Source organism: Molothrus ater, chromosome 13 (assembly GCF_012460135.2).
Source record: "Molothrus ater isolate BHLD 08-10-18 breed brown headed cowbird chromosome 13, BPBGC_Mater_1.1, whole genome shotgun sequence".
Taxonomy (NCBI): domain Eukaryota; kingdom Metazoa; phylum Chordata; class Aves; order Passeriformes; family Icteridae; genus Molothrus; species Molothrus ater.
Window position 1 is genome coordinate 20,051,256 of NC_050490.2, and position 13,055 is coordinate 20,064,310.

Genomic DNA, 13,055 nt, shown 5'->3' on the forward strand with positions numbered 1-13,055 from the left:
GCAGCCCTGGGCACCCACCTGAGCCAGGTAACGCTGCGCCGCAGGCTCTGGGCTCTCCTGGAGCTCCACGGGGTTCCCATGGACTGTGGTCCCATGGTCAGCTGGTGGGGCGCAGGAATGTGGGGCGCAGGAATGTGGGGTGCAGGAATGTGGGGTGGAGGATAGATACACATGGCAGGGAGTGGGCTGGGGTCTCCGAGGCTGCCTGGACTCCAGGTTATTGTTACCACAGAGCAGCTCTGGTGGTGGGGCTGGACTCGGATTTCCAGGATTTCCCAGCTTCTGCTGCCAGTCCTGTGGGAGGGTTTGGGTCTGGGGGCCGGCCCTGCTGTCACTGTGGTGATGAACAGTGGCACCCCCTCAGGGGCTGTCCCCCGTGTCGGGGACACAGCGGGTGCCATGGGGAGCGTTCCCATGAGAGGAGAGAGCGCAGAGCGGGCAGGGTGAGAGCGTGTTCCCTCCTCACTGCCCAGGAGCACAGCGTTGCTGCGGCACTCACCCGGGCAGCGCTCACCAAGGAGAGGCTGCAAATCCCCGGGAATGCGGCCGGATGAGCTCCGGGTGCTGCCCTTCACCCCCCGGCAGCCGGGCCATGGTGACAGCATGTCGAGGTGCTTTAGTGCACTGTGCTCTTTCCCCGGTGACAGCTCCAGCCCCGTCCCTCTGCAGCCGCCTGCAGAGTGGCCCTGGGGACCAGCAGGTTCCCAACATGACCTTCAGACACCCTCCCTGGAGCTGGGGCCCCTGCAATGGCAGAGCTCCTATCCCCCCCGCCTGCCAGAACTACCTGAAACAAGTCCTTTATGTGCATTGTTTCCTGGAATTGGGGGATTTAGAGGAGATATTGGTAGGGGCAGGAGTTCCTTGGCACAAAGGACTAAAGCTCAGCCTGGTACGGGGCTGGGAGCTGGCACAGGGGCTGGCACAGAGCTCCTGCCACGGCTCCTGCTCGGGTGTGAGCGATGTAAAACATCTGGTTTGTGGTGAACTCAGAGCAGCCTGTGCTGCAGGGGCTCCTGCACATGATGGGGACACCTCCCCTGTGCGCTGGGGGACCCCCACCCCCAGCAGCCCAGCACGACCCCTCTGTTCATGCACCTCCCACCCGGGGCTCTCATCAGTGCCACCCATCCCTGCCCCATCCCACCCTGTCACCCTGTGCCGGGCAGGTGCCCATGGGGCTGCAGTGCCACTGCTGGCGCTGCCAGCGGCAGAGGGGCCCCAAGCACTGTGGGCAGCTGCCAGGGGGACTGTCACTGTCACTGTCACCTCAGGGCAGCTACAGCCCGCGGGTGCGTGTGATCGCCTGCGGAACTGCCCGGACGCTGCCACGGTCCCGGCTGGCAGCCAGGGGCTGGCGGTGCTGCTGACAAACCAGGCGCGTGTTGAGGTGTCACCAGCGCAGTCACAGGTCGCGTTGAAGGGGCTGCAGGTCCCAAAGGACCAACAAAAACAGCAACAACAAGGGCAGCCCAGGGCAGCCACCGCACTCTGTCCCACAGGGCCGCAGCGTGGGGCAGTGTGGGCAGCTCCCGGCCGTGGAGAGGAGCCCCCGCACCCCACTGAGCGTCCCCTTGCCCCTCCCTGTCTCCCCAGGCCTGGAGTCCCTCCGTGACAGCGCCCACTCGACCCCGGTGCGCTCGGCTTCCCACGGCGACGCCTTCGCGGGCCCGGGGCGCAGCGGCCGCGCCGAGAGCAGCGAGCGGGTGGCCGTGATCGCCGACGAGAGCTACAGCCCCGCCGACAGCGTGCTGCCCACGCCCGTGGCCGAGCACAGCCTGGAGCTGATGCTGCTGTCGCGCCAGGCCAACGGGGCCCCGTGCAGCATCGAGGAGGAGAAGGAGTCGGAGGCGGGCACGCCGGCGGCAGAGGCGGAGGGCGAGCTGCGGGCGCTGTGCCCGGGCGCCGCCGGCCTGGGGCCGGCACAGGCCCAACAGGTGAATAAGTTTCTTTTAAGTGTCCTCCGTTTGCTCCTTGTGACAGTTGGACTCCTCTTTGTTTTGCTCCTCCTCCTGATCGTCCTTACCGAGTCCGACCTTGACACTGCCTTTTTCCGTGATATCCGCCAGACCCCAGAGTTCGAGCAGTTCCATTACCAATACTTTTGTCCCCTCAGGCGATGGTTTGCCTGCAAGCTCCGCGCCGTGGTAAACCTGCTCATTGACACCTGAAGGCAGGAGCCAGCACGGGGGCCTGGACCTGCCGCCGTCACCCACTAACCCTCCCCTCCCGACCCAGAGCCCGGCCGGCCGAGGAGGCGGCTTTCCGGGAGGAAGAGGAGGGTGGGCGCAGCCCCCGGAGCCCCCTCCTCCCCGTGCTCCCAGCCCCGGAGCCCGCACAACACCTCCCGTCCCGACCCCACGCTCACGACTTGGGAAGCACCGAGCAGAGGGGAATTCTTTGCTCTGCCAGCCCGGCCGGGGCTGGCGGGGCCGTTCCGCAGGAGCTTTAGCAATGGTGCTACTGAGGTTTCATTTAACACTCGTGTACTGTTACGGTATTCAATCCGCACTGTGCCCGCCACCCCCGCCCTCCACGAAGCGCTTGGCAGAGCCCTCCCTGCTCACCGGAGCCTCCCAGGAGGTGACAGAGCTCTCGGGGACGCCCCGTGCCCCGTTCCCCGCAGCGCAGCCATCCGGAGCCCTCGCCCTGCTGCGGACTCGGCCCTTCGCCACTTTTTTAAGCCTTGAAGCATCGGTGCTCCCGAGGGCAGGGGAGCATGGAAGCCAGGGGATGCAAACCTGGCGTGGAGCTGTAGTGACTGTGTCAGATTTACTGGGATGACCTTTACCCTCCGCCAGTTGTACCTGTTTTGTAAAAAAACCAAGCAAAAAGAACAACAAAAAAAAAACCAAAAAAAAAAAAGAGAGACATTTCAAGGTCTATTTTAACAAGGAAATGCTATTTTGTTATCAGATCTAATCCAGTCTTTTTTTACTTTACGGATGGGGTGACCGTGGGTGCCGGTACCGAGTGGTTCCCAGTGAGCAATGGTTTAAGAGTAAACGCCAGGAGCCCAAGGCCAGCTGAGCCCTGCTGGGTTTGGGACAGAGAAGGAGCTCTGATTTTGGGACTCTTCCCAAGAGGACACAAGTTCAGAAGCGCAGGTGACGCCGAAGAAGCCAACGGACACCTTTAGCCCCGACCGTGGTTGAGTGCAAGTCAATAAACCCAACCCATCGTGAGGACCCCCGCACTGTTGGTCACCAGGAGCAGCAGCCCATCCACAGGGAGCAATAACAGCCAGTTCTGGTTAGGTTGGGGTGACAAGTTGGACACATCAGCAAAAAAAAAAAAAAAAAAAAGAAAAAAAAAGGGTAGAAACAGCTGAGCAAGTTTAATTTCATCTCAGGGAGAGATTTTTCCGTAAGCTGGGGCCATAACTGCAGTTTTACAAAGCCTGATGTCCGTGTTGTCTTTGAGCATCCAGCACCCACCGCTGGGCGGGACGGTGACCTTGGGCCACTCCTTGTCACTGCAATAAGGGGAGGGGTCCCGTGGGGGCACAGTCCCCCTGCCCGGGTCACAGCCCGCTCACCGCACGAGGCCCGAGGAGGGGGGGGTCCAGCCCGGGCTCCAGGGCACGGCAGGAGCCCAGGGAAGGCTCCAGGAGCCCCGGGGGAGGCTCCAGGAGGCGGAGCAGCAGTTTTTTTACATGATAATCCTGTTTTATGCAACATAGCAGAATTAACTCTTAGTGTAGTGTTCCTACCTCAGCCCATAGCGCTGATGTTTCTATGCAGTTGTGCTCGTCCCGACGCTGACATTTTTTACCCCGGGTTAACGCTGCAGTGTCGTCCTTCCTCCTGCTCCTCCTCCTCCTCTCCTCACTGCAATGTTCTGTGTGACGTGTGACAGCACAGCTCCATCCTTTTTGGACACGTCCTCCAAGCCCCAGCTGGGCCCCTCCACCTTGGCTTTCCTCGGGTGACGCTCTGTGCCAGCCCCAGGTCACCTCTGCCGTCGTCCCCCAGCGTTTTACTGCAGAACCACGAGAATTGGTGATTTTCCGTTGTACGTTTCTCCCGTCGGCCCCAGATCCTGTCGTGTGTTTCAGGCCCTGTTAGTTTTGCCCGTCTATCTATCAAAATGTTGTTTCCATAGGTTCTGAGAGCAGAATCCCATGAATCTCGTCCTAGCATACTGCATCTTTCAGCAGTAGACAGTAAAATACCTGAAAATGTGAATTTCTTAGTTTTCATAAAGAAAACCTAGAGATTAACCTTTCATGTGCCAAATACTGTAAGTTACATTCTTTTTTCCTTCAAAATGTACCTTTTTCTACATATCCAATACCTTAGTTAGCATAAAATCATTGGTGCCATGAAAAGTATTTTTAAATTTAAATAAATATTTAAATATCATGAAAAGCAGAGTTGGGATGAGCTTTGTTCAGCGATTCTGATTTTTCTTGTGAAAACAGCTCAAAGTGTGAGAAATTTGGTCTTTTAGCAGCTTCTCACTGGAGTGAGAGTTCCAGAGCTGCAGGTAAGTCCCTGACACATCTCTGCACTCCAGGAGCACAATTTTACAAATGCACCCAGGAGTTTGGGGCCCTGCACCACAAGGAAGGCACTGAGGGGCTGGAGAATGTCCAGGGAAGGGGCTGGAGCCCCAGGAGCTGGGGGCTCAAGGGTCACTTTTATTTCCATGGAAGACATGGGTGCCAAAGGCAGTTTAAACTATTTATTTTAAGACTTTCACAGTACACTTCTGTCCTGAGAAACAACAGTCAGCTTCGGAACTGCTTAATACAGAATAACCAAAGTCAGTGCAGGGAGGTAAAAAATAAAGATCTAAGGCACTTCTACTTGAACACATGGAGGCGGCCACTGGAGTTGCCTCCCACCAGGACGCTCTGGCTGGGGTGCACGACGTTGATGGAGCACACGGAGCCGAGGCAGTCCACGTTGTAGAAGGAGTGCAGCAACTTCCCGGTGTCCTGGAAGACCTCGATCTGCCTGGGCTGTGCCATGCTGCCCACCAGGAAGCAGTGCTCCTGCTTGGGGTCCCAGATGGCCCTGAAGCGGCTCAGCCAGCGGCCTGTGTTGTTGTTGTGCCTGCAGGGGAAGAGAAACATTCCTCCTTGTGAATCCAGCATTTTATGTCCCATCTGCTCCCTTGCCTTCTAAACCTTCAGCACTCACGCTGCAGGGGATCCCTGTCCTGGGATGGGCAGGATGGGACAAGAATACCAGAATGGTTTGGGCTGGGAGAGACCTTAGAGATGACCCAGTGCCACCCCTGCCAGGGCAGGTACACCTTCCTCTATCCCAGGGTGCTCCAAGCCCCATCCAGCCTGGCCTGGGACACTGCCAGGGGTCAGTTCCTTCCCAAAATCCCATCCATCCCTGCCCTCTGGCAGTAGGAGCCACTCCCTGTGTCCTGCCCCTCCAGGCCCACAGGAGCAACCACGGCGCTGCCCCGGCCCAGGTGTGCTGTCCTTACCTGATGGAGCTGAGCAGCGTGACCGTGGAGGACAAGGACGTGGTGTCGTAGACCCTGGGCACAGAAGAGCACATTAACACCAAGAACCTGTGCTAAAAAGGCAGCCCTTCCCTCACAGAGAGCTCCAGCTCCTGGGGCCCAGGGCTGTGCACAGGCACCCAGCCTGGCCACAGGCACCTGCACCCCGGCTGGAACCACGTGCTCAGGAACTGGATTTGCCCTCAGCTGCACCTGCAGCCCACCCTGGCTGGCAGCTCTGGAGGAGGGGCTGCAGAGCCCAAAGGCCAGCCCAGAATCCCACCTGCTCCTCCACCTCATGAACCTGGGGGTTCCACCCCTTGGGGCAACAACTGCCCAGCCCATACAAGGTCAGGTAATCATCCAAATTACAGTCACAGACTAACCAGGAGAAAAAGAACCTCTAACACAAGCAACTCACAGCAGCTTAAATGATGAAATGGTAGGCTATTTACAGAAGAGCTGATATCACCATTATTTCAAGTACCAGCTACAAAGAAATTTCGTTTCTGAGCATTTTGTGTTTGTGTTCACCAGCCAGGTTTTGGCTGGCTGTTTTTCATTTTGTTTGTTTTTTCAAAGATTAACAGTACCTGTATGTTTTTACTTTGAAATATCCTGAGAGAAAACGAGAATTAGAAAAAAAAAACAACCAAAGCAAAAAATCAATAAAAACTACATTAAAAATGTTAATGCAGGTAAATCTTTATCATTTTTTAAAAATAATAAAGACAGAAGGTGCTCGATGATGGGTCATGTGGAGAAGTAATAATAATAATAATAGTAACAATAATAATGGCAATAAATCACCCAAACAGTTGCTATTTTCCATGAGGATTCTTCCTTCCACAGCCTTACCTCAGCCAGTCATCAGCACACACTGTCACCACCCTGCTGCCAGTGACAGGTGAGAAATAGGCCGAGGCCACGCTTTTGGTGTGTCCTGTCAGAGAGCTCAGGGGCTTGTTCTCCTTGCTGTTCCGAAGGTAGCGAACATCAAAAACACAAACATCCCTGCAAAGGTACCACAAACACTTCAGTAATTATCCTTCATTCACCAAAAAGCTTCAGAGCACAGCAGGCTGTGTGGGAGCAGGTTCAGAGCTTCAATATCCACTCACATGGTGGCTCTGAGGGATTTTGGGAGCACCAAAACCACCCCAACCAGCCCTCCATACAGTCCCTCTGTGCCAAAGCCCACCAGGGCCCATCTGATTCCCATTAGATCTGGGAAATCAAACCAAATCCCACCTTAAATCCTGCTAAGGACTGAAAACTTGTTTTCTAAAGGGACCGAGACAGCTCTGACTGTAAACCAAGGCTGAGAAACTCCTCAGCCCCAGCTGTCCCCAGCATAGGGAGCACTGAAAAACCAGCCTGCTGAGTCTGGGCTACGTACACGGAGCCAGCAGCCAGGAAATACTGCTTGTTCACGGGGTGCACGTGGACTGTCCGTGTCTTCCTGAAGCCAATGTCCACACAGAGCTCCGAGGACACCCCCGGCGTCCGTCTGTCCACGACAGCCACGCGCCCGTCCCAGTGACTCACTATGGCAGTGCAGGCATTCTCTTCCAGGAAGTCGAAGCAGGAAAAGTCTTCCTCAGTCCTGCAGATCTGAGGCCAGGGAAGGTTAAATGTCACCAGAACTAAAGGGAACAGGCAGTTGTTCTAACACCCAAACACTCCCTGGGCTTTGGGTTCCATCCTTTCCCTCTTTAATTCACAAAAAACCATGCAGCTATGTGACAGCTCCATCCAGCTGTGCAGGTAAGCCTTCTGTGAAACAAGGATGCTTTCCACAGGGGAAATAATTAGGAGATAATTAACTATCCAAACCAGACCGGCAACAGCACATCCAAATTCCCTGTCAGAGCTCCTACGAGGCACTGTCACCTCTGTGTTCCAGCAATCAAAGAGCTGTTGGCCTTGAGCACACACTGAGCGAGGATTAAGGATATCTTTCCCATTTCTAGTGCTCCAGAAGCTTTTAATCATGTGCAGAAATGTAAACTTGGAAATTGGGAGAACCCAGGCTGTCTCTGGGTTTTGGCGAGTAGGAAACATCTCCCTATTTATGTGATGTTAATTAAATGTTGATTCATATGTCCTTGTGGAACTAGAACCTGAACTTTCCTGTTAATAAAACAACCAAAGAATGAGTTGGTACAAGCAGATTAACCTCCCCAGCAGCCTCACCTCATCAAAGACAGCCCTGGTGACATCGCCACAGCGCAGGGTGTCGTTGCTGAGGGACAGCAGGTGAGCAGGGTTGCAGGGAGAGAAGTGCATGCAGTTGACAGGGAAGTTGTGGGGGATGAAGGTGTGGGCTCCTTCCTCCGTCCCGCAGCTCTGCAAAACAACAGATCCCACAGACACGCGTGCTGATCACTGCAGTTATTTCTGTTAAGGACTACAACTCTCAGAGCCAAATCTCTGGCTTTTGAATGTTTTTTGAGAAGGCAGAGGGTGCTGGGTGAGAGGAGACAACAGAACAGGTGATATGAACAGTGAGACTGCTTCTGGTCCCTAATTACAGAAAGCTGCAACTTCCTGCTGCAATTAGTGCCACTGCAGCCACCACCAGCCCAGCACCTGGGCAGCAGCACCTGGCACACCCACACAGCTGCTTTCTGCTGCCACATCAAAATATGGACACACTGGGTTACTGAGAGCTCAGGCTGAATTAGTGACCCAAACTGCATGAACACAGGATCTCCTGTGTCTTCTCTTCTAAATTTTGCATCATTTTGTTATTTTAAAATAAACGGAACGGGTCATTTTGGACCAAGTTCTGGTTCATCTCACAAAGATGATTCTGCTTTCAAACTTCAGAAAAATACAAGGGAGAGCAAAAGGGAAAGCCATCCTGGCAACTCTGACAATCACTCTTGACAACCACCAAGTATTATCCCTAAGAATGGAAAAAAACCTAAAACACTCTCAAGAGCCTGACAAAATGCCAGCCCAGGCTGTGCCCCACCTGCAGCTGTCCTGAACCCCACACCTGTTCAGGTGAGGAGCACATCAACCACTCACCACATTCCAGAGGCCAACGCACCCCAGCTTGTCTCCAGCTGCCACAAGGATGGTGCTTTCAGAAGGGTGGATGGCCATGGAACACACCCGGGATTTCACCACCTTCCTGATGTTCTCCTCTCTCAGCACCATGCTGCTCAGGCTTTCCTGGTACCTGGAAAACCAAAATGAGAACCATCACCAAAACGTTCATTAGGGAAGGAAGGAAGGGGGGCCAGACAACCCCCAGTTTTGGCTGCTGTTTTCACACTACCTCTTTATGTCAGGTGTGCCCTGCTCAGCATCTTCCGCTTTCACCTACACACAGAAAGGAGATATCCAATCAAAACCAGAGCCCGAGTGAAATTACACGATCCAAAAATAACAAATAAAACCAGTAATACCTCACTTATCCTCATCCACGTGCTCAGTACGGCCTCTGTCCATTTACTGCTCTCTGCCTGACCCTCTGGAACCATGGGCAAAGGTCCGACTGGAACCTGAGGCTGGGAGGACATTGGCAATTTTGTAACTCAAACCAACTAAAGCACAAACAAGGTGAATTGGTACTTTCCCCACACCAGACATTCTGAGAACACACCTACACTAGGACAGGAAATAAACAGTAAAAACAGAAGGTGAGATCATAAGCCTTATTAAAAAGATAAAGAGAATTTCACTGGCAGACAGACCAACTGCCTCCCTGGGTTTCTTCCTCTCCTGATACTGCAGCAAGACCTTTACTACAGATTCAAATCTATTCTACAGCTCCATGGAAGATTTAAATTCCCATTTCTCAGAACAACATGCCTTTTACTTGTTGCTCCATCACTGCTTCAAAGAGATGGCAAGTATTACCCAGGAAAATAAAACCGGTTCAGAAGTTACAGCGAAATAAAAACCAGAGTAATAAACCTTTGGATTTAAAGCTGCTCAGCTCCATGGGCTGTTAATGTGGAACATTCTAGGTCAGGACCCTTCTGTGTATCCCAACTGCACCATGCCATCAGCCTGGGCCACAGAGCACTGCCCGACTCATGGCGAGACCGTGGCACCTGCTCGGGGTGACAGAGCCGACCCTTCCTTCCTGTCCCTGTGCCACAGCTCCCAAACGGCTCAGGGCAACGCCCAGCGCCACCCATCAGTGTCACCAGCAGTGCCCCCACCCCTCCTGCAGCCCCTCCACATCTCACATATTCCTCTGCTTCTGGCCGGGAAAACGTGTCCAGCAAGGGAATGTCCAGTGGTGGCTCCCTGAGCAGGCGCATGGATCGCCGCAGCGCGGGCTCGTCCTCCACCTTCTTAGGCTTGGCCCTACAACAACCAGAGCATCTCAGCCACAGAGCAGAGCTTAGGGACAGACCCAGGGCACAGCTGGCCGACACCAGCCCCTCCTGGCCCTGCCCTTCCATCCATGGCAGTGAGGAACAAACCACGAGCACTCTGCAATGCCACCCGTTTCCCAGGGATGCAGCCCTTCCTGGCTCTCCTCATTCATTACCCACCCAGCCATTCCCACCTTCTCCCATCGCACAGCTTACTCTTTATTTGGGCTTCAGCTCACTTTCTGCTCGACCTGGCACTGTTTTGGCACGGCCAATGTCTTCTCCTCCACATTTACTGCTGACCCTCCCCCTTGCACCTTGGTCATGCCCTCTCTTTTTTTCCCAACATTTGTTTTCCTCCCACAATGAAGAATCAAGGATATAAATCTCATATATTGGTACCGCACCTTTTTGTGACCCGAGATTGCCTTTTAGTGGTAAGTTGGTTAAGTCTTGCAGCTGACTTAAAGAGAAAAAAAGAGACTAATTATAGATAATGAGCATAAAGCATTAACCAGTATAAAATACAATTATCTCAAGGCAGCGATGAACTTACTGCAATTAATTATAATAAGAAGAAAGAAACTGTGGTTGCCCCATCCCTGTAAGTGTTCCAGGCCAGGCTGAATGGGGCTTGGAGCATCCTGGTCTATGGAAGGTGTCCCTGCCCATGGCAGGAGGTGGAATGAGAGGGGCTTTAAGGCCCGTTCCAAACATTTCAGGATTCTGTGATTTTCATGGCTTTCCTCATATAGAGCTGCCCCAGTGAGGAAAGGGTTTCACAGCAAGAGAAGACAGTGAATTATGACACTTGGAAAGAGCATTTTGATGCTATTTACACCCAATACAAACCTCATGCAGCTTTAGAGCAGCAAAGAATTTAGCATTTTCTGTGATGTTCTTTAGTCTTTTCCTTTCATAGGCTGATAGGTGGGAGTGTCCATCCTAGAGAATGAAAAGACAGTCACTCTCCATCATACAGTTACATGGCTGCAAGAGTGGTCCCAGGCTCAGAGAAGTGAGTCCTAAACTGATTAAATTATTTTTAAAAAATGTAGTAACAAATGTAAAACCATACAAATTGAGGTTGTCATGTATCAACAACAAAATCTGTCCATACAGGTCCAGTCTGCTTTACAAAACTTACTCTGGCATCAACTTTATGAAGAGAACTGTAACAAAATTTTTACTAATGAAAGCAACAGTGAAGAGACTCAATAAAGAATTTAAAACTTCAGTGAAAGGGTAAAATGAAGTGGGACACTGCCAGTCAGAGGTTAAAAAAGAGGAATAAAACCCACTTACAGAAGTAAAACACTTAAAAGCATTATTTCTACAAAGATAATAACCGGGGGCCGGGCACTCACCGGAGCCGCGTCTCCCCCGTCGCTGCCGTCGCTGTCCACATCCCGGAGCCCGTCCTGGCCGCGGGCAGCCGAGCTGGGCCCGGGCGGGGAGCCGGGGGCGGCTCCGGGGCCGCTGTCGGGCTCCAGGCACAGCCTCTTGCCGGCCGGGGAGCGGGCGCTCAGCAGCCGCTTCTGGGGCCGCGGCCAGGCCGCCGCAGGCAGCGGCGTCAGCACCACCCGCAGCTGCCGGCCCAAGCCCGGGGCCGCGCTCGGCTGCAGCTCGGCGGGGCCCGCCGGGGGCGACTCCTGCGGGGGCGACTCCTGCGGGGGCGAACGGGGCTCGGCGGGGCCCGCCGGGGGCGACTCCTGATGGGGCGAACGAGATCCGGCGGGGCCCGCCGGGGGCGACTCCTGCGGGGGCGACTCCTGCGGGGGCGAACGGGGCTCGGCGGGGCCCGCCGGGGGCGACTCCTGATGGGGCGAACGAGATCCGGCGGGGCCCGGCGAGCAGGGCTCCTGATGGGGCGAACGGGGCTCGGCGGGGCCCGCCGGGGGCGACTCCTGCAGGGGCGAACGGGGCTCGGCGGGGCCCGCCGGGGGCGACTCCTGCGGGAGCGACTCCTGATGGGGCGAACGGGGCTCGGAAGGGCCCGCCGGAGGCGACTCCTGATGGGGCGAACGAGATCCGGCGGGGCCCGGCGAGCGCGACTCCTGATGGGGCGAACGAGATCCGGCGGGGCCCGGCGAGCAGGGCTCCTGATGGGGCGAACGGGGCTCGGAAGGGCCCGCCGGAGTCGACTCCTGATGGGGCGAACGGGGCTTGGAATGGCCCGCCAGGAGCGACTCCTGTGGGGGCGAACGGGGCTCGGCGGGACCCTCCGGGAGAGATTCCTGCAGGAGCGAACGGGGCTCGGCGGGGCCCGCCAGGAGCGACTCCTGATGGGGCGAACGAGATCCGGCGAGGCCCGGCGAGCAGGGCTCCTGATGGGGCGAACGAGATCCGGCGGGGCCCGGCGAGGAGGGCTCCTGATGGGGTGAACGGGGCTCGGCGGGGCCCGGCGAGGAGGATTCCTGCGGGGACGAACGGGAGTCGGCGGGGACCCGCGGACGGAGCCCCGGCACCGGCGGGCCCTGAACCCGGCCCGCCCCGCTCCTCACCTCCCCCGGTTTCTCCCCTCACAGCCCAGCTCCTGTCGTGTCCCCTCTCCTGGCAGCCCCCGGGTGCCCTCCCATGCCAGCGCCTCTCCTCCCGCGTTCCCGGACCTGCAGCTGCTGCCGGCGGTGCGCCGCCAGCTCCTCGGGCTGCCGCGGCCCGGGCTGGGACAGCGCCATGGCGCGCGCGGGGCGGAGCGGCGCTTCCCGCCCGCGCGGGGCCGGCCCGGCCGGGCCCGCCCTCAGCGCCGGCACCGCCCGGCTCCCGCTGCCGCTGCCGCTGCCGCAGGGCACGGAGCGCCGGGGACTGCGAAATTCCTCCCTGCGAGGGCGGGCAGGCCCTGGCACAGGTGCCCAGAGCAGCTGAGGCCGCCCCTGGAGCCCTGGCAGTGCCAGAGCCCTGGGAGCAGCCTGGGATGAGGGAAGGTGTCCCTGCTATGGCAGGGATGAGCTTTAAGGTCCCTCCCAAGCCCAGGCGTGCGGACTCGGTGCCCAGGCAGAGCGGGTGCAATGCTGGGCTCCCGGCACGCAGGGGAAGGGCCCGGCCTGCCCTGCCCTGCCCAGGGCACAGCCACCCTCACACCCGCACCGCAGTGCCCGGCCCAGGGCCGGCCCGCGCCCTGCGCCACGGCACCGACAAGATCTCGGCTTAAAGAGAAAACGGTAACTGAACAAAAGCACACCCAGGGCAGGGTTAGACACTCCCAGTTCCAGGATGTGGGGAATCAAATAGATAACTTAAAACATTCAT

General features: G+C 56.3%; 2 protein-coding genes across 3 annotated transcripts in view; one reads left to right on the forward strand and one right to left on the reverse strand.

The window, feature by feature from the left end:
* The window catches only part of FRMD5 (FERM domain containing 5), a 65,858-nt gene extending 61,488 nt beyond the window's left edge, over positions 1-4,370 (forward strand). The window contains exons 14-15 of one of the 2 annotated variants that reach the window (XM_036389427.1): positions 1,597-1,937; positions 2,117-4,370. In XM_036389427.1, the coding sequence (XP_036245320.1) occupies positions 1,597-1,937; positions 2,117-2,164 (389 nt within the window). In that variant the 3' untranslated portion in view covers positions 2,165-4,370. Of the gene's footprint in view, positions 1-1,596 lie in introns of both variants that reach the window. The other variant, XM_036389426.1, reaches the window with a different exon arrangement.
* Positions 4,371-4,672: 302 nt separating this feature from the next.
* Positions 4,673-12,493, reverse strand: WDR76 (WD repeat domain 76). Its single transcript, XM_036389422.2, has 13 exons — positions 12,416-12,493; positions 11,174-12,223; positions 10,659-10,751; positions 10,214-10,269; positions 9,675-9,795; positions 8,886-8,987; positions 8,756-8,799; positions 8,503-8,656; positions 7,663-7,815; positions 6,866-7,080; positions 6,325-6,480; positions 5,449-5,502; positions 4,673-5,060 (listed from the first exon to the last, which is right to left on the reverse strand). The coding sequence occupies exons 1-13, from the start codon at positions 12,482-12,484 to the stop codon at positions 4,808-4,810; spliced, it is 2,520 nt and encodes an 839-aa protein (XP_036245315.1). The 5' UTR covers positions 12,485-12,493; the 3' UTR covers positions 4,673-4,807.
* Between the last annotated feature and the right edge of the window lie 562 nt (positions 12,494-13,055).

What these genes read in the sequence shown, in the direction of transcription:
- WDR76 (XM_036389422.2), bottom strand. Translation starts at nt 12,484, where the DNA reads ATGGCGCTGTCCCAGCCCGGGCCGCGGCAGCCCGAGGAGCTGGCGGCG. An exon ending in CGTGGATGAGGATAAGTGAG is followed by an intron (nt 8,800 to 8,885) that starts GTATTACTGGTT and finishes TTCTGTGTGTAG; the next exon opens with GTGAAAGCGGAAGATGCTGA. An exon ending in GCGTTGGCCTCTGGAATGTG is followed by an intron (nt 7,816 to 8,502) that starts GTGAGTGGTTGA and finishes GTTGTTTTGCAG; the next exon opens with AGCTGCGGGACGGAGGAAGG.